We start from the raw sequence: 20,260 nt of genomic DNA on the forward strand, positions 1-20,260 counted from the left end.
TAAGGTGACAAAGTCAAGCAAAGTTCCAGATTTTTTTCCTATGTTTTATAAAGTTATATAGGACCCAAAAGATGGCGATTCAGTTTTTTCTTCTTAGTACCACAGATATATTGAGATTGCAATCAAGCAGTGCAGGAGCTCTGGGATTGATTGCAAAATACATGGCCTCAGCATACTGGGACGTATACGTGCAGAGGATGAAGATTTGGCTGCAGTCCCTTTCCTTGCTTCTGATAATGAGGAAGAGGAGGATGATAAAGCTAACACCGGGAGGTAGGTAACTGCAGGGGTGGGAGGAAGTGGTAAAGAACCTTAGTGTCTATATATTCCTATAATTCAGGAGATTTTTGTAAGAAGAGCCACTTAATTAGGTTGAATGGTAGTAAAGAGAAATCATTATCTTAAGTTTTTCAGAATTGTAAGTAGGTCATTTGTTGATAACTTCTTCAAGATTATCACACTGGTAAGGTGGTAGCATTTTGTACAACTCTTCTGCTTCTGCAGTATACTTGGAGTTGAAAACCTAGCTAAAAGCTTGATGTGTTTATATTTGGTATGTGGCACAAGTATATTTACTACTGCTCAACAAAACATTCTGGGTTTTTGTTTTGTTTTTATTTGTTATAGCCACCAATTAACTGTGGTGGTGTAGTTTGAGTACTGAAACTGTTCCAAACTGTAAAATCTGTAGTACAGTAAAAAGGTGCCTGTGCTATAGCATGCATGTTGCTAAGCTGACTTTGTTTTTTTCACAATACGTTCAGTCTTGTTAGAAAGAAGGCAGCTGGACTCGAATCAGCAGCTACAATAAGAACCAAAGTTTTTGTTTGGGGACTGAATGACAAAGACCAACTGGGAGGACTAAAAGGTTCCAAGGTATGTTTGTTGTTTTCATACTTCACTACAAAATAGAAACAGCTAAAAATAAAATGTACAAGTCTCACACAACTCAAAATTAATTCAAATTCAATCAGAATTTTACAGTTTATCAAAAGCTGTGAAGAGTAGGTTTTAATGTCTTTTTACTGTTAAGACATGTATCTCTGTGCTTGGTGGAAAATTGGAGAAAATTTGCATTTTGGTTGTTACTCTGAAATCCAGTTTGATTTTTAGTAGCTGCTGAATCATTTGTTTTAGATGATAGTGAACTAATTGTTCTAAATGTAGCGCTCTATATGTATTCTGTTCCTTTTGAGTTTGCATGCATGAAATTAAGATATTGGTGAACTTTTCTACCTTGAGCTGGTGCAATCATAGAAAAAAAAAAAGACTTCAAATGTTTTGATTGGTGTAACTTGATTGCAATTCAGTCTAATTCGAGAGGAATTTCAGTCCCAATTGCAGCCATTTATACATAATTTTTAATACAGTGCAAGATGGGAGATACATGGCAAATGTTTAATCTATTTAAGAGATCGTTAATCTGAAAAGTATATAAACAGAGCATTTCTTTGTGGTAAAATAAATGTATACTATTGTATCCTTAGAGTGTCTTTCAAGAAACAAAAAGTTAACCATTACTGTATTTTTTGGCTTTCTCAGGAAAACTTTACTGTAAGGAAAGTCTTTGTTTATATCACATTTAATTTTTTCTCAGGTTTTGTATTTATGATGGTTTCATTATTAAATACTTTTTCTTAGTTACTGTCTTTTGCCTGGTAGATATTAACTGTTATGTGTGAAGTGTCTGAATAACATGGGGAGTTTCATATATTTAAAAAAAAAAAATGTACCTGTTAGATTAACTGGTTTCTCACTTAAGAATAGCTCTTCTTTTTAAAGCATAGAACTTTAAAATGTAATGATTTTTATTTTCTGTCTGCTCTAGATAAAGGTCCCTTCCTTTTCTGAAACCCTGTCTGCTCTGAATGTTGTACAAGTAGCTGGAGGATCCAAAAGCCTTTTTGCAGGTAATGTGAGTTTAAAATATAATTAAAGGGCAGAAAGAGATTTCCAGTTGTGAAACATTAATGGTGTTTCAAACTTCTTTTCCTTCATTTTAGTGACTGTAGAGGGTAAAGTATATGCCTGTGGAGAAGCCACAAATGGAAGGCTGGGTTTAGGAATATCTAGTGGAACTGTGCCTATTCCCCGCCAGATTACAGCTCTTAGTAACTATGTCGTAAAGAAGGTGGCTGTTCACTCAGGTACTGACTATTGCTACTCTTACATACATAATCATAACATATTAAGCCTGAAAATAGTTGCTTTGCAATTTTCTTGGGTGCTGTGATGCCTCATCATATCTGATATATTTAAATTTTTTTAAAACAAATACAGGTTACTAAATTCTGTTGCATAAACTGACAGATTAGAGCTAATGGTTCTGTTATTAAAATCTATGAATTTAGACCATACATGGTTTCTTACTTGCTGGAAGTTAAATTTGGTAACTTCTGAATAGTTCTTCAGTCTGATCCAAAGAAAGTGTTTTCATTTTTGAGTATTGCTAAATGGTGGGTTTGTTTTTTTCTTTTTTTCTTGCAGCATTGAAAATAGCAAGTTGAGTGATTATTTCATTTTTTTAAATGTGCCAGGAAGCCTACTCTAACAAAAGTTTTGTGTTCTAAATTAAATCACATAAAAGCCAAAGAAAAGAAACAATGTGTGTTGGCTTGAGAGGCTTGCACAATTACATTGTAGAAGAACAGTAGTGCCAAAGTTCTGATACTTTTGCTAGACCTGCTGTCTGCTTGAAAGCTTGAAAATTTAACTTTTTCTTTACGCTTCTAGGTGGCCGGCATGCTATGGCATTAACTGTTGATGGAAAGGTATTTTCGTGGGGTGAAGGAGATGATGGAAAACTTGGCCACTTCAGTCGAATGTAAGTATACCAAATTTGTCTGTATTTCAGTAAGAGAATATGTTACAGCACAGCTGACCACCACTATTGACAATGACAGGATTTTTAATACAACTGGAATAAAAAACTGTGTTGTGAAAAGATTTTTTTTTCAGCAGTGTATGTCAGTTTATGGTGCAGCATTTGTAGCAATCTTCAGTCATTTAAAAAAGAAGCATTCAGTTAATATAATACTTGGAAAATACTTAGTGGATAAAGTCTTTAATAGTATTTTTGAATGTCACTGATGAAATGGCACACTTCTGGATGTAGAGTTTTTGGTTACTCTTGTATGGTAAGGTTTACATAGGTGCCTTGAGGTGTAAAACCATAGCGGTTTTACACTCCTGAGCTGTACCGGTTTGTAATGTAAGCCTGACAGAGTACTTTGTAACCCTTTTCTTTAGGCTTCTGTTCCCAAACTTGTTAGCCGGAAATAGGTTTCTTCCACTTTTCAGTAATACATAATTTAATTCTCCACACGACAGCTTTGAGGAAAATCTGAATTGTCTCAGGATTTTTCTTTGTATGCATCACAGTACAATGTTTTGAAAGGAAAAACAAAAAAAAAGATAAACATAGCCCATGGGGAAATCGTTGTTTGTCATTCTGGTATATTTTGAAGACCTGCTCAGAATACGTAAAAAATTACAGTGCCTGACTCAGATGGTTAGTATGTGACAACAAATAAATGTTCGTTAGGCGTATGTGTGTCAGATCAATGAAAAGGGAAGTCTAGATTAGATCAGTGTTGCTTATTGTTCGACTGTCTCATGCTTTCTGTAATTTTATTAAAAGTGAGACTTGGAACTCATGGGAGCAAATTTTGTAGAGGCCATGCATAATTTTATAAAACATTAATAGTGACTCTGATACATAGTCAAAATTAGAAAACCTTGACTTGAAACTCTTCCCTGAATTTAGAGAATATTTTAATAATATGAATAGTAAAAGTTTCCAGTACACTCATAGAAGCCTAACAGTAAATTCCAGTTCTAATTTCTCTCTTGTAAAGAGCAAAGTTGGTATGGGAGTGTCCTCTCTTAATCTTGCTATCTGACACTGTGTCCACAGCTCAACTGTGGGCAGTGACAGGATATCAGTTTTCACTTTGTATTACACACTTTTTAATTGATTCATCACTTTGGTATTTTGGCTTTGTCACCTAAGTTTTGCAGTGTATTCATAAAATATTTCTTTAAATAAACTCTGAAGTACATTAAAATAGTGTAAACTTTAGATTTATGGTGCTACTAAAGAATACGTCTTGGAATCATAATGTTGCATCTTATTTTAGATTACTGTTAGTGCACAAAACTTTTTGGATTATGAAGGTTGGAGTACATTGTGCGACTCTTTCATAGTTAACACAATGAATTCTTTACTCATTTTTTTTCTAGGAACTGTGATAAACCCAGATTGATAGAAGCATTGAAAACCAAACGCATCCGTGATATTGCTTGTGGCAGTTCCCACAGTGCTGCCATTACCTCTAGTGGTGAACTGTATACGTGGGGTCTTGGAGAATACGGAAGGCTAGGACATGGAGATAATACCACCCAGCTGAAGCCCAAGATGGTAAAATAAATGTTTCTTGTCTCTGATGAAATGTGAATGTGTGTGTGTGTTTAATAAATGATAAAATAAAGCTAAAGTAAAGCCAAAAACCATGAAAGCAGTATGAAGACGTAATTTTGGAGTGATCTAAATCAGGTTTTGGTACACATACCTCTAATAAAAGGCAAGCTATTTCAGAAAGACCAAAAAGATCCAGTCTCTTTTTCTTGGGAAATGATGTGAAATGGCTAGTGCTGTTTTGAACATTCGTGTCCTGCATCTACTTTGATATGTAGCTGGAAGCTACTACTGTCATTGAGCGATGTTGGATCCTGAGTGAGGAAGGCTTGATAATCCTTTGCTAAATGGCATGGCTCAGACTGGGCACAATGAAGAAGATCAGTCATAAGAGCTTGAAAATGTCTGTAAGGTTTTAAAACATAGTTTCTTTGAAATGCCTTGCTTGCTTTTTCTGTTTTGTAGGTTAAAGTGCTCCTTGGCCACAGAGTCATTCAGGTTGCTTGTGGAAGCAGAGATGCTCAGACTCTTGCTTTGACAGATGAAGGTAGGAATATCTTGTTTCAGAGCTTTCTAGCCCATGGAAATACTGTGATCATTGTTTGACCTGCAGTTTGGTCTTTGTTAGGTTTGGTGTTTTCTTGGGGTGATGGTGATTTTGGAAAACTGGGCCGAGGAGGAAGTGAAGGATGCAACATTCCTCAGAACATTGAAAGACTGAATGGCCAAGGCGTTTGTCAAATTGAGTGTGGTGCGCAGTTCTCATTGGCACTGACCAAGTCAGGAGTGGTATGGACATGGTATGTTACATTTGCCAGAAAGCATTAACAAAGTAATTGCTAAGTATGTGTTGTATTTATTGCCGTTTGACTGTCTTAACTCCATCTGTGCCTTGTTTGTGTGCTTCCTCTTTTAAATTGATGGCTCTTTGAGACAGCCTGTGTTCTGTTCAATTACTCTAACACCGTGTCTTGTAGCATGCTCCATTGTGTATTGTACTCTGTTAGGATGCCTGGGTCTTACTGAATTAGTGGAGGAAGTGGAAGATCATTGCCTCTCTTGAGAGCAATGGAGCTTGTTGGAGTGGAGTGGGAAAAAGAGAACCTGAGAATCAGTTTGCAGTATGTGGTGCACAGCTAAAGCAGAGACTGTGAGTAAGGATATAGTAGACTAAGGAATAAGCTAAAGTTCAGAGGAGGTGGGAAGAATTTCCGTGGAAACACAGGATCTCTACAGAGCTCATTGCTGCTTGGGAGGCCACTGAGTTGTCAGTAATGGTTCCTCAAAGCAAGAACTCATATAAGCTGATCACTGAGAGTTATTCAGAAACGCTTTTGATTTTTCTGTTTGTCTGAGGCTTCTCCTTGGTTTTGAACACAAACACCTTTTTTTTAGTTTATAAACATTTCTGTAAAATTTCAGAGCATGTATGGCAGATCAACTTCAGAGCTCTAACCAGATGGTTTTACCCCATCCTTGTGTAATAAGACTGTGACCTGTTTGATGTATATCAAAGCTGTCTTAAAGTGATAATTTTTGTTGTATTATTTGTCAGCAATTGATGAATGATATGAAGTGCACAAAACTTATGTTTTAAGAATAGCAGAAGCTTATAAAAAGGGACAAAAGCTTTTAGCAGAGATGTCATTTCTCAGTGTGGCCACTGCAAACTATTTTTCTCTGTCGCATTCCCCTGTCTTTAAATTCTTTTTTTGTAGTGACGGAACGAGTAAGAGGAAAGGAAATTTGACAGTCTTCAAGAATGGTTTTGATTTGGAAAGCTGCATTGACAGAGGGATGTGTAAACAATATAATTGTTTTGAATTTTATGTTTATTATCTGTTGCAGGGGTAAGGGTGACTACTTCAGGCTAGGCCATGGCACAGATGTACATGTACGAAAGCCACAAGTTGTGGAAGGACTGAGGGGTAAAAAAATTGTGCATGTGGCTGTAGGTGCACTCCATTGTCTAGCGGTTACTGACACTGGACAGGTACGTTGTGTATCACCTACCTTTCCCATTTTCCCTTGATCCAGAAAGGAATAAACTAAACTGTTGAGGAAGAAGAGTGTAAAAGCATCGGTGCTGGTTAAAAAGCAAATAAGTATCATTAGAACTTTTTATTCCATTTAAAGTTCTGAATAAATATAAGCATTATCGTAATTTAAAATATATTAGCTTTCATATTATTATTAGAGTTTAAATGTTGTTGTAGTAGCTTTTGTAATATTTTTCTACTTTATGTAGTATCTCATCATCAGTTTCCTGCTTCTCACTCTTGAAATGCAAAAGCAGTTACAGTTCTGGACAGATTTTTCTGCTGTGATCCAACATTGTCATTTTATTGATTCAGACCCCCAATCTAATTACTGTGCAGCTAATTTTTCTAACTTACTGTTCACTGTGAACACTGATTAATTTATGAATCAACTGATGATTTATGAATTGGCAATAACTTATGAATCATCTGATAAAGTGGTGCTTTGATTTTTTTTTTTTTCCTTTTAATGTACAATAATGCCTGCATTATTTAATGGGGAAAAAGAAAGACACAGCAATAGGCTCTCTAAAGTGTCCTAGATGAATAATACAAATTGCCAAGATGCTTTTTTAGGAATTTTTAAGAAAAAAGTTAAATGAGGCAACCAGTGAAGCAAAATAATATGTGGAAATGTTTCCTGGCAGGTTTATGCTTGGGGTGACAATGACCATGGGCAACAAGGCAATGGAACTACTACAGTCAATAGGAAGCCCACTCTTGTCCAGGGCTTGGAAGGCCAGAAGATCACTCGGGTTGCTTGTGGGTCTTCCCACAGTGTAGCATGGACAACAGTGGATGTAGCTACACCATCTGTTCATGAACCAGTACTTTTCCAGACAGCGAGGGACCCTTTAGGTGCTTCTTATCTTGGTTGGTATTTATTACTGTACTTTTTTTTAATGCCATTGGAGAGTTAGTTGTGTATGTGGTTTGATATGTGCTAGAAGAGTGCAAAAAGAAAAATGTCTTTCAAAAAGTCTACCACAAAACAACAAAAAACCTACACATCTCTAAAAAAGAAAACCCAACAAAACCTCTTTCTGAAGGTGAAAGTGGTAAAGGAATTTTTCAGAAGTAGCATTAGTTTGAACTTTTATTGTTCTTCAGGAAATCAAAATGCAAAATGCTTTATCAAATGTTCCAGAGACTTTGTCTTTAATATAGGATAGAGCTTTATGGACGTAATGGTAGATGGATGCTACTGTAGTATTGGTGGTCTTACATGTAACCTCTTGGTACAATTCTTGATGCTACCGTTACCTTTTGTTTCTAAGGTAGGTGACTTAAGAATTAGGGTGGCAAAACAGCAATGTTTTGTGTTGAATATAAAAGCACCAAACATTTTGCTAATTAAGCTTTTCCATGAACAAGACAATGTATTTAAAAAAGAGCAAGAACTACATATATAGTTTATTTGATTAGTATTTTTAAGAGTACTTAATAAACGCTCTTGCTATTTGAGAAATTTCTTTGTAAATAAAACCTGATTTAGATGCTGATCACCAAATACTTATATCTGTATTACTTTAATCTTCGTGTGTAAGTAAAAAGGTGGAAGACTATTTTATAAAAGCCCTTGCTGAAAAGCCTCAGTATTGACTTCAATGTTGTAACTGTAGGCACTGCAGTTTAAGAATCTACTGTGGAGTTAGTTTTAGAGTCATCTTTCTGTTTCAACAAGAAATTAGATAAATCAGTTCCAGTTATATATTACACCATTAAAAAATGCTTGCCTTCTCTTTTTTCCTCTCGCTCCAGGTGTTCCTTCAGATGCAGATTCTTCTGCTGCCAGTAACAAAATTAGTGGGGCAAACAGTTCCAAGCCAAATCGTCCTTCCCTCGCTAAGATTCTCCTATCGCTTGATGGGAATGTTGCCAAACAACAGGCATTGTCTCATATACTGATGGCATTACAAATCATGTATGCCAGGTAGGCATGCAAACATTCTTGTCTTTTGCAGAGCAAAAGATGACATAGCTTACCATCTCTTAGGGTCTCTTGAGTCAGGTGTAAATTGTTTCACAAGTTTGAACTTCTCAGGATAGGCCTAAGCTTTGTTTAAATTTTCTTTTGATGTCGATGTTAAGTTTATGCTGTTAGTTTTCTTTACAGAAGCTTCCAGTGCCTGGGGAAAAAAATTGTTTATTTAGAAATTCTCAAGTAAATCATGTAAAAGTGTAAGTCAGTCGTGATAGATGATATGGAGCAAGCAGTGGGGGACAGGGTGGAAAGAACAATAAAACTTTACAATGCCCTCCTTGTTGTTGGTAGACAACAGAGTATTTGTGCTAAAATTTATGAAGAGAAACTCACGTAAAATAGTGGCCCTGAAACACAGTATTTTAAGTGTCAGGCCCGAAGGAGAATGGAGATAAACTACTCTAAATTCCAGAGCTTGGAAAACTTTCCTTATTTTATTAAGACAAGCTAATATGACTTTTTCTAAGTTCAACAAGGGGCTGTAATTAGGTTCATGTTAATCTGTCGTAAATGATTTCAGGGATGCAGTTGTTGGAGCATTGATGCCTGCAAGTATGATTGCACCAGTAGAATGTCCTTCTTCATCGCCAGCCCCCCCATCAGATGCTACTTCTACAGGAAGCCCTGCAAATGGAGATGAATGCATGCTTGTAGGAGATATAGAAGAGAGGCTGAGCCCAAACCCTTGGCAGGATAGGAGAGGGGAGGTAAGGTGTCAGATTCATTTTTCCATCAGCATTTAACAATAAAACTGAAAAATATTGTCTCATCTAGGTTGATATAGCAGAGATTAAACAGTTCTTTCATGCTCTAATTTCAGGAGTGGGTACTCTGCATATGTTGAATTTGGAAAAACTAACATTTAGTGTGAAATCAGTTTTGAAATTTCAGAATGCACTCCGTCATTTAAATGCATTTGTGATGATTTCTAGTAGTATTTTAGAGTTAACATGAAAATATTAACCATTTGACCAGATACTAAGTCCATTTTACAGGAGTGATCTTTCAAAAAAAAAAAAAGTCAAGACTAAGGGAATATTTGATCATTATTTAATAAAATGTAATTGTAAACTTATTTCAACTAATGTAGACAGAAGGGCCTGACAGAATTCTACTGTTGATTCCCATCTGCTAACAGAAGCAGAAAAAAGAAAAGGCTTACTACTGAAGAGATCTTTTCCTTTAACAAACTATTAGTTTGACATGTATTGTTAGGGCTTTTCTACATTGTATGCTTTCCTGCAGGCACTGATGTTTTATTGTATGTTTTTGTAGCAGCTGGTATTGGGGGGGTGTTGCCTGGTTTGCTGTGCTAGGAATGTAAATAGAAGTTAAAAATACAGGGAGCAAATCTGTTGGTTTTGAATTTATGGCTGTTTTTCATTTGCTGCTGTATTTGAACATAAGCCCTTCTAGTAAATAATTAGACTCTTAAAGATCTTACAGTATCTTGTTGCAGCTTTTCTTGGTTATTTGTTTTGGCTAGGTTGTTTCTTCAGAAGATGCTGTGACACCGTCTGCAGTAACTCCCTCGGCTGCTGCTGCCTCTTCCCGTCCTTTCATTCCAGTCACAGATGATCCTGGAGCTGCCAGTATCATTGCAGAAACCATGACAAAAACCAAAGAAGTAATGTTGTCAATACCTTCCTTAAAATCTAAGTCCTTACCATGCTTTTGTCAAGCAGTTTTGCTTTTTTTGTGCTTTCAAAGTTATTCTGTAAATTACTGCATTTTTAAAAATCTATCCAAAGACAGAGGGACTTTTCTTTTTTAAATTTTTTTTGTCTGACATTAAAGGAGGTTAGTTTTAGGAAACCTTTTTCAGTTGAGAAATGGATTTAACAGTAGGTTAATTTGGGGGCCTTATAATCCCAGATTTATGAATTGAGTTTTAAAATACCTTTAAACTTCTTCAGACAAGTTAACTTGTTCAGATTCAATGAAATATTTTTCATCTTCACTGTCTAAATATTTCTGCAACTTTTTTTTTTTAGGATGTAGAAAGTCAAAGTAAAGTATCTGGCCCAGAACCACAGTACTTGGATGAGTTTACTAGTCTCTTAGTACCAGATGACACGCGAGTCATGGTTGACCTGCTAAAGCTTGCTGTGTCCAATCGAGCAGGTGAAAAGGGAAGAGATGTTCTTTCGGCTGTGCTGTCTGGTATGGGCACAGCTTACCCACAGGTCAGGTTTTGTTTCTGTTGCATTTTAAATTTGTCCTTTTTATTAGAAGTGTACTAGAATGTTTTCTTGTATTTGAAGTGCAGTTCAGCATACTGGGAAACTTAATAAGCATGAAAATTTGATTTGAACTTAAATGCATGTGAACCTTTATGATTTTAAAGGTAACATAACATGAATACATGCGTGTGCTACAAATGTCAGTAATAGACTATTTTCTCGATTTGTCATGATGAAATTAGATACTAAAATAGAAGCTTAATGAACTGTATTTATGTATTGGAGAAGTGACTGTTGTTATCGGAATGAAGCTGAATTTAACTAAGCCCTGTTTCCTGGATTTGTGGAGTGTTAGTTTAGAAACTTCCACGTTGGTTTCGTTTTGCACCTGGGTTTACTTCTCAAATTGATGCAGTCATCATTGCTAGCTAAAAATGCCGTTAATATATTGTTAATGATACAGTAATTCTTCTTAATATTTAAAATTTACATTTGATTCATTGAAGTTTCTAATTATTTACAAAGTATCCATTGGTGTGTTTTTTTCTGGGACAACTGACAGGCAGAATTAATAAATGCTGTGATATTGGATACCAGCAGCTATATGAAAGAATGTTACAAATCATAAATTATTTATAGAATATCTGCTTACAGTAATGAACTGAAAGTTGTTTAATGTTTCTTGTAGCTTTACCCTTCAAATATTTTTTTCTAATGAGTAACAACGCATTGACTTTTAGTTTAAGGAATTTTTCTAGCTTTAACAACATGAAAAAAGTATTTTTGAATTAATGTGATGGTTTATGAATCAGAATTCAGAAAACAAGTGATGGATTCATTTATTTTAAATTTGGGAAGAATGGTAGTTGGCATAGATTTCTTGGACTAATCAAACTTTTTGTAAAGTGTATGTTTTTCTTAGGTTGCTGATATGTTGTTGGAGCTGTGTGTTACTGAACTAGAAGATGTAGCAACTGATTCACAAAGTGGTCGCCTCTCTTCGCAACCAGTTGTGGTGGAAAGCAGCCATCCGTATACTGATGATACATCTTCTAGTGGCACAGTTAAAATACCAGGTATAGGATTATTAAAGTCAGATTACTAAAATTCAGTTAATTTCAAGCCTGCATGCATAAACTTTTTCCTTAGCTTGCAGAAATGTGTACTATTTTAAAAGCCATTTTATGTATCCTGTTGCTGTAATAAAGTATTTCTTAAAACACTTAAATGCTGCATGAACATCTTGATCCTGTGAAATGTGCTTTTTTGGGCCCACTGGCTATGACTGCAGCTGTATGTCACTGCTGTTTTCCGTTCAGTTACGAAGCTGAGGACTGAGTCTTTTTCAGGGTCAGTAACTGAACACCTACCTTCTAGTCTTGAGCATTTGGGAAATGCTTTTTTGTTTTAACTCTGTCTTTTAATTTAATACTTCCTTCAGTATGTTACCTAGTACTTATCAAAAGGTACAGTCAACAAAGAGCTATTTGCCTTAACTGTAAATAGACACTTTGTCTGTTGCAACTTTAGTTTGGAATGTTCTGAATATAGTCTTCTGTCTGCTAGCCCCTGCTCACATGAGCTTGCTATGATGTAAGCCTTTCAAAGAGAAGAAATTGCAGACAGATAATGTCATTAAACCAAAGGAAATTATTTTTATTAATGAGTGCTGTGGCTTCCAACCAACTGTGTTTGATTTCATGTGAATTTCTAAAATACTGCATTTGTTTGTGGTATTGATTGCTCTGTAGAAATGTGTAAACTCTTTGTTGCTGTTTAGGTGCTGAGGGACTGAGGGTAGAATTTGATCGCCAGTGTTCTACAGAGCGGCGTCATGATCCACTCACCATAATGGATGGTGTCAACAGAATTGTTTCCGTCCGATCAGGTTATGAGAACTAGTGCTTTTCAAAGATGTCTTGTGTAATTTACTGTTAAAAGTTGAATGAAATGTACCACTGTCTGTGACTGACTTATTGTGAGGGATATGCCAATAAAAAAAAGAGGAAAAACTATGTAAATTGATACTCTGTTTTAAAATAAAAAAATATATAGCATCTAGACACAGACGTGTAAGAGTGATCTGGCATCTTTGAATATAGAGAATCTCTCAGAAGAGTGTGTTGTCACGCTCTTCCTAGGAACAGAGTGTAAAAAAAAATCAGTGTTTAGCACCCCTGCCAATATCTCTAAATTTCTGTATAATTAAAGTATATTTTAACAAATTGGAATACATTTGGAAAAGGATTCTTTTGTTAGCTTTTTTCTTTTTCAAGTCATACTTATGGAAATTTGAGTTTTCATACAGTCAAGACAAATGCTCTTCTGCTGTTGAATGCCTAAAATAATATCTAGACTCGCTCTCTTTCTGTTTCCTACTCTGGCCTATGTATGCGACACTACATGAAATCTTCACATCTTTTATCCTGTTATCTCTGATTTAATTTTTAAGTACTATTAATTTGCAGTAGATTTTAGAGGAATATTTTCAATCTCATTAAATTTTACCGTGAAACTACCCATACATTACATCATGTGCAAGGGTCTCAGTAGTTACTGCCTGTGCTTAATAACATTTCTGAGCAGTCGTGATGTGGGCTTTTACTGTTGACCCGTTTTCCCCCAGACTGTTTCAGATGCACATATGTTTCATTATTGTGATATTTCTGATTGGATTCCAGGTTGGAAAAAGCTGTAAAGCTTTATTTAATGTATATGTTGTTATATATTTTTGTAATATAAAAAGATAATTTGAAAATAGGACAAAGGATTTTAGTAAGATCTCATAATTGTCTTTCGAATATGGTATTAAAAGTACTGGGGATATCTGTTAACAGTGCTAATTGATCTGTTTAAGACTTACTTAAGTTTCATTAATGTAACATCTTTATAGTTACGTATATGTGCTTTACATAGCTTTTTTTCTTGAATGTGTTTATGTGATGTTTATAATATATGACCATGGAGTGAAGTTGCTTTTGATGAGTGGCTTGCATATTGGCTCAGACAGTACAGATGAATATGTTCATATTACCTGCTGTAACAGGTCGTGAGTGGTCAGACTGGTCTAGTGAATTGCGAATTCCAGGGGATGAACTAAAGTGGAAATTCATCAGTGATGGCTCTGTGAATGGATGGGGATGGCGATTCACTGTTTACCCTATCATGCCAGCTGCAGGTAAGGTATCATATATGATGTTTACCAAAGGGCAAGAGAGTGATTTCCTTGTCTGTTTTTTGCAGTTGCATTTACTTCATGATATTTACATGCCAAAGTTCAATAGTTCATTTACGTTCATACTAAGAAAACATTTTCATTCATACTTCGGAAACATTTTCAACAAAGTCCTGAGAGGTGCACTTGTACATGAGGAAGAGATAAAAATATTTTGTAATCACTCTAGTTTGCCTCTTCATCAGTGAAGAAAGGATGCTTTTGAGACACAATTCATCTGAAATTTTTCTTTTATTAAATGCATCTGTTTTGGAGTTGGGTCAGTTATGTAATGAACATGATTCCCTCTTTCTTCCAATCCCTTCAGAGGGAGGTGGAATGGAACAATTCAGATGCAGACTGGCACTCGACTGCTGTGTTTGGTCAGCTAAATCCTGCCTATGTTCGGTTCTTATTTCAGTCTGAGGACAAATATTTGCCACCTTTTTTTGTTTGTTTGTTTTTGCTTTATGTTTCTTGCAGGTCCTAAAGACCTTCTCTCAGATCGTTGCATTCTTTCATGTCCCTCAATGGATTTGGTTACGTGTTTGTTGGATTTTCGCTTAAATTTTGCTTCCAACAGGAGTATAGTTCCTCGCTTGGCAGCTTCTCTTGCAGCTTGTGCTCAACTGAGTGCCTTAGGTAGGTATAATCTTAAATTAAGTCTGTTTGTTTGAAGTTAAAATGATTGTTTTAGATAATAACGTTCTTTGTGTTTCCTTAGCTGCTGGCCACAGAATGTGGGCTTTGCAGAGGTTACGGAAACTGCTCACAACAGAGTTTGGCCAGTCTATTAACATCAACCGAATTTTAGGGGATAATGATGGAGAAACACGAGCTTTGGTAAGAAGGCAGTGATGCTCTCCTCATTTTTCACATTAAGATGTATGCAAAGCATTAAAATGTACAACATTTTTGTTGTTAATGGCAAAATAGGAAGTGTGTAAATGAATAGCCTTCCTGCATAGGTTTGCAAGTTGGTAAAGTACTCCATTTTAGAAAAAAATGGCTCATTCCAATACTGTATAGATGTGGTTTTGGAATTGCCAGAAAGTGACAGAAATACTTTTGCATTAGGAAATGGATGGAAAGGATACTTCACATAGCTAACTGTAGTTTGGGAAGTCGTTAATGTTTTGTCATGGTCATCTAAAGAATGTACTTTTTGTAATACAGAGTAAGACTAACTTTGCAGTTCTGTGGTTTCTCTAGAGTTTCACAGGGAGTGCTTTAGCTGCTTTGGTTAAAGGTCTTCCAGAAGCTTTGCAGCGACAGTTTGACTATGAAGACCCCATTGTGAGAGGTGGCAAACAGTTGCTCCACAGCCCTTTCTTTAAGGTAATAGAGTACAATCAGGAAAGAATTCATTAGTGTAATTCTGGATTTTTTGTGAGATGTGGTAAGCTCACCTAGTCCTTTATCAGAAGCATTTTCTGACAAAATCAGATTACTACTCCTAAAAGGAGAATTAAATATGCAAAGAAAGAATAAGGAGTACCTAGCTAGGCAGAGGTAGGTAGGTGAGAAAAAACATGTTGAAAGTACAGACTTCTTGATAAGTGATTTTTGAGTTGTCCTAATAGCAGTGTTGTATATCTTTATTTAAATACTCTGAAGATTTTATTTACATCTATATCTTAAAAGGAAGGCTATTCAGTTTTGGATCCTGTACTTCAAAGTAAAAATAGACAGGCGGAGGAAGTGTAGAGAAGAGCAACAAGAGTAAAAGGCTGTAAAAGCCTCCCATGTAGTAAAAGTTAAATTGAGAGGACTCATCTATCTTAAGGAAAAGAAATTATTAAAATATGTAAAAGTTTACACAGGGAAGAAGGAATCCATTGTTCAAAATCTTCATCAGTAACATTGATTTGAAATTGAATCAAATTGAAAATCAATTGAAAATTGATTTAATTGTAGGAAGGAGACTTAGTTTAGAAATGGAAGGTTAAAAGTTCAGCACATGGTATTCAATATAGAAAAGTTAATTAGGAGTATTTTTCACAGGGGATTTGTGAAAATTTCTGGATTGGAAATTAGATACATAACCATGTGAGATGGTGTGGGTACACTTGATGCTGCCCCATCAGTGAGGGTAATGAACATGGCTCTTAATGTTCCTTGTGCTTCACATGTCTTTGAGACTGTGTTCGGGCTCTTGTGGTCTGTGAGCTGTTCAGCTACATCAAATGCATATTACTTTTTATTACACATTTTTGATACATCTCTAAAATGTTTTTGATTGTCTGCAGGTGCTTGTGGCTCTTGCTTGCGATCTGGAGTTGGACACACTCCCTTGCTGTGCAGAGACGCACAAATGGGCCTGGTTCAGGAGATACTGTATGGCATCCAGGGTTGCTGTGGCTCTTGATAAAAGGACACCGTTACCTCGCCTTTTCCTTGATGAGGTACTGCAGGATTATTTTAAATGGTTCATGGAACGTACAAAAATATTTCTCTTAAAAAGATACACTGTTTCAAGTATTTTATGCCAACTGTGATAGGAATAACTGATAGTTTGAGAAATGTTGTTTAATCCAAAATATTTTACAGGTGGCAAAGAAAATCCGAGAATTAATGGCAGATAATGAAAATATGGATGTTCTTCATGAGTGCCATGATGTCTTTAAGAGAGAACAGGATGAGCAGCTTGTCCAGTGGATGAATAGGTTATTTCTTTCAACTGTCATTGGTTTGGTCTTGTGTTGCTTCATTGTTGTACAATGATAAACTGTACTTTTGGTGACTTTTAAAATCTCTTTTAAAACTTTATTTGTTTTGCATTTTCTACAGACGACCCGATGATTGGACACTTTCAGCTGGAGGCAGTGGAACTATTTATGGTTGGGGTCATAATCACAGAGGACAACTTGGTGGGATTGAAGGAGCAAAAGTCAAAGTCCCAACTCCATGTGAAGCTCTTGCTACACTTAGACCAGTGCAATTAATTGGTGGTGAACAGACTCTGTTTGCAGTGACTGCTGATGGGAAAGTAAGGATACAGTAGATGATTGTTTGTTAGACTCCCTTGAAATATTTCATCCTCAGGATGAAATATTTCATCCTCGCTAAATTCAATGTGCATAGCACAGATTTATTAGTAGTAGTAGTTTTATTTTTTTAAAGAAACTGAACTATACCAACCCTGCAAGTGCAGTCTAGGAATTCAGGGTACTGTAGCATTAAGCGCATGAAATAAGACATGTATTTTAGTTCTCAATTCAAAACTGTGATCAGATTTTGGAAAACAAAGCTGAATACAAGTGATGTGCTCACAGAGTGCCGGAAAACAGGACAGATGGTAAAATGTGATGCTGATTATGTGTGTCTGACAGGAGAGAGGTATAATGGGAATCTGAGATTGTTCACAGTTGGCTAGATGCCCGTAAGTTAGATACTGCAGGATCTAATTCGCAGATGCTTAAATCCTGAGTGAAAAGGAGCACCATGCAGAAGTTTAGTGTAAGGTATAGGAGCTAAAAAAAAGGTTCACAAATTTGAAAATGTTTTTATTTTGATACAGATGGCAGTTTGTGTTAAGGATGTGATCGAGAATTTTAGCTAGAGCTTTTTGTAACAGTTATATTCATCTAGTGAGATACTGTAATGATTCCTCAGCAGTCAGTATCATCCTTGTTAATGATTCACAGAAGGGTAAAAGACAGATTAATGACATTGTTTGACATCATTTTGTTGAGAGAAATTACTTTCAGATAGACAAAAAGAGAGTGAAAAACAGTACTTAAGGCTGTATTTATGGGATGGAAGGGGAAAAAGCAACTGTTTAGCTGTGTATACTCCACAGAAGAAAGAAAACTAGAATAGTGCTGCTTGGAAGAGACCTATAGGTGATAGATGATTTTGTAATGTTATCACACAAAGCTGTGGTTTCCTGATACTTTTACAATGAAATCTGTTAAGTCAGTGGCAGTTCATATTGACTGGAATGTAGCCATATTTTCACCTTTTTTTCTGAAATATTTCAAAATATTTCTTACTTTTTCAGAAAAGGGTATAGAGGCATGTAAGAAACTGTTTTTTCAGGCTTTCCTTTAACTGTATTCCAGTATACATTCATTAAGAATTCTTCTCTACAGCTCTAGTGAATGTTCTTCAAGAGGCAAACAAAATTAAATTTTATTCTTCACTTTAAAGCTGTATGCCACTGGATATGGAGCAGGTGGTAGGCTTGGAATTGGAGGAACAGAGTCAGTTTCTACTCCAACTTTACTGGAATCCATTCAACATGTGTTTATAAAGAAGGTTGCAGTGAACTCAGGAGGAAAGCACTGTTTGGCATTGTCTTCTGAGGGAGAAGTATACTCTTGGGGTGAAGCAGAAGATGGTAAACTTGGTCATGGAAACCGAAGGTAAGTAACACTTTTTGAAATGTTATTTTTAAAAACTATTAATGGATACTTATTGTAGTTGCTATGTATTTGAAGTGTTGTATGAGTACTGTCTGTATGTAGAAGTTGTTTTTTAGTGATGTGGAAATGTACATTTTTAAATTGAGGAACTGCAAAATATTTTTCAGCTAGACAGTTACTCTGATTTCTGTAATTAGATACTGTGTTCTAACATATCTGTGGATGCTAAAGTCCAGTGGCCTTCCTTTGGAATCTGTCTTGTAGGTATGTGGAATTTCAAGGCACTTTAAGGAGCAAAACTGCCATTCTGCTTCTGATCTCCACATGCATTGTTGTGTACATTAAAGGAGAAGTTCTGTTGTGTTATGAGATAACAGTGTTCTGATCAAAAAAAAAAAAAAGAGGAATGCTGAAGTCCATGGGAGGCAACAGTACATTTTGTGCTAGAAATTTTGATAATGTATCTTAAATTGGACTGATTTTCCAGGGTAAATGCTTAGCTTTGACTAGATTTTAATGGAAGTGGTTTTGTAGTTTCAGCTTACCTGTAATACTGTAGTATAGCATACAGTAAAATACTTATAGCTTTTATAGGCCTCTAAAAATATTTCTGAATGACTAATTAAACAAATCTTTAGGATATTAAACAGGAGCAAAAGCAAATACTCAGTTATTTTGGGTGTCCTTGTACTCATTTAAAAAACCTCTTTCCATACACTGGTGAACTTAAATAGTCTATTCTAAAAGTTTTGTGAAGACAAATATTTTCATTTCAGCCCTTGTGATCGTCCTCGTGTAATTGAGTCTCTGAGAGGTATAGAAGTGGTTGACATTGCTGCTGGGGGAGCACACAGTGCATGTATTACAGCTGCAGGAGACCTTTTTACATGGGGAAAGGGAAGATACGGACGCCTTGGGCATGGAGATAGTGAAGACCAACTAAAACCTAAACTGGTAAGAACCTTTGGAGTTCTATACAGTCTTAGTCCAGTTCTTACCTTCTGATGTGTAACTTTTCGCATTTCTGCATATAAAGAACAAAAGAGCAAAATGGTGGCATGTATTTGTCAGAAATGAACAGTTGCTTTAGAAAACAGGAATGGATTGGAAGAATAAAATGAAAATGGAGCTGCAAAACTTTTCTAGATGTCACTAACTGGCTGTAAGGAATTTGTTTTAGAGAAGACTTAAAGAAAACCCCAAATCAAACATCCCACCCTCCAGTAAGTAAATTCCATCCCTTCACAGAAGTAGTTTGCACTGAAAATAACAAATGAGCTCCTTATCTACTGAGTCCCCTCATTCTTTACTTCCTGGAAAATATACCAGTGATTACAGTGATAGCCACTTAGTCGCTTGCAAACTGCTTTTTTTCTGCCATAATAATTATACTATTAATTCTCATGATTGAATACTGAGATATTACTGAAGTATATGCTAAGTTATTAAGAATTTAACCGAAGTAATTATGAAGTATTTAATTGCTATTTGCTAAAGAAATTTGCGTTAAGCAATTATTGATGGAGAAGGTAGCTGTTTCCATTTGATTCTTCAGTGGTAAATCTAAGAACTTGGATGGTATGGAATGTAGGGAGAACGAGTATACTGATTAGCTGATGAGTTTTAATTCAGACTATCGAACTCCTGTGAACTAGACTGTAAGAGCTTTAAGTTAGAATAGCAACATTAAGAGAACTGCCTCGCCTTTGAAATGAGAGTTCATTTTGCTACTTGTGTTTTCTTGCTGAAAATACAGCAAAGGATAAGATTACATTAGTTGGAACAAACTGAATGTTTGTTATTTTTATTCATAGCTCTGTGCAAATATTTCTATTCACAACAAGCGTTAACTTTTTTTCAGTTCTTGCATTTGTGGGACGAGGTATCATACATTCCTAGTCTACTTTGGGACCTTATCACCTGTACCCAGATATTCTCGTTCCCCTGCCCCCAAAAAACCAAGGTCTACCCACCTCTCCTATATATCTTTATATATATATATATATCTATCTTTCCCCCCTCCATGTTCTTGGTTAGTATGAGAATAGATAATCTG

General features: G+C 35.8%; 1 protein-coding gene across 7 annotated transcripts in view; it reads left to right on the forward strand.

Annotated features, from left to right (window-relative positions):
* HERC2 (HECT and RLD domain containing E3 ubiquitin protein ligase 2) overlaps positions 1–20,260 on the forward strand; it is a 113,683-nt gene that overhangs the window by 71,400 nt on the left and 22,023 nt on the right. For 4 of the 7 annotated variants that reach the window (XM_074815002.1, XM_074815004.1, XM_074815006.1 and 1 more), the window contains 25 exons: positions 98–273; positions 765–876; positions 1,829–1,910; positions 2,004–2,147; positions 2,734–2,824; positions 4,243–4,420; positions 4,883–4,964; positions 5,046–5,217; positions 6,266–6,410; positions 7,104–7,329; positions 8,218–8,389; positions 8,961–9,147; positions 9,927–10,067; positions 10,435–10,626; positions 11,546–11,699; positions 12,404–12,511; positions 13,670–13,801; positions 14,321–14,479; positions 14,562–14,680; positions 15,050–15,175; positions 16,087–16,242; positions 16,388–16,503; positions 16,628–16,826; positions 17,990–18,204; positions 18,981–19,158. In XM_074815002.1, the coding sequence (XP_074671103.1) occupies positions 98–273; positions 765–876; positions 1,829–1,910; positions 2,004–2,147; positions 2,734–2,824; positions 4,243–4,420; positions 4,883–4,964; positions 5,046–5,217; positions 6,266–6,410; positions 7,104–7,329; positions 8,218–8,389; positions 8,961–9,147; positions 9,927–10,067; positions 10,435–10,626; positions 11,546–11,699; positions 12,404–12,511; positions 13,670–13,801; positions 14,321–14,479; positions 14,562–14,680; positions 15,050–15,175; positions 16,087–16,242; positions 16,388–16,503; positions 16,628–16,826; positions 17,990–18,204; positions 18,981–19,158 (3,762 nt within the window). Of the gene's footprint in view, positions 1–97; positions 274–764; positions 877–1,828; positions 1,911–2,003; positions 2,148–2,733; positions 2,825–4,242; positions 4,421–4,882; positions 4,965–5,045; positions 5,218–6,265; positions 6,411–7,103; positions 7,330–8,217; positions 8,390–8,960; positions 9,148–9,926; positions 10,068–10,434; positions 10,627–11,545; positions 11,700–12,403; positions 12,512–13,669; positions 13,802–14,320; positions 14,480–14,561; positions 14,681–15,049; positions 15,176–16,086; positions 16,243–16,387; positions 16,504–16,627; positions 16,827–17,989; positions 18,205–18,961; positions 19,159–19,240; positions 19,428–20,260 lie in introns of those variants that run through there. The other 3 variants (XR_012621980.1, XM_074815008.1, XM_074815005.1) reach the window with 3 other exon arrangements.

The sequence above is a fragment of the Strix aluco genome, chromosome 2 (assembly GCF_031877795.1).
Source record: "Strix aluco isolate bStrAlu1 chromosome 2, bStrAlu1.hap1, whole genome shotgun sequence".
NCBI lineage: Eukaryota > Metazoa > Chordata > Aves > Strigiformes > Strigidae > Strix > Strix aluco.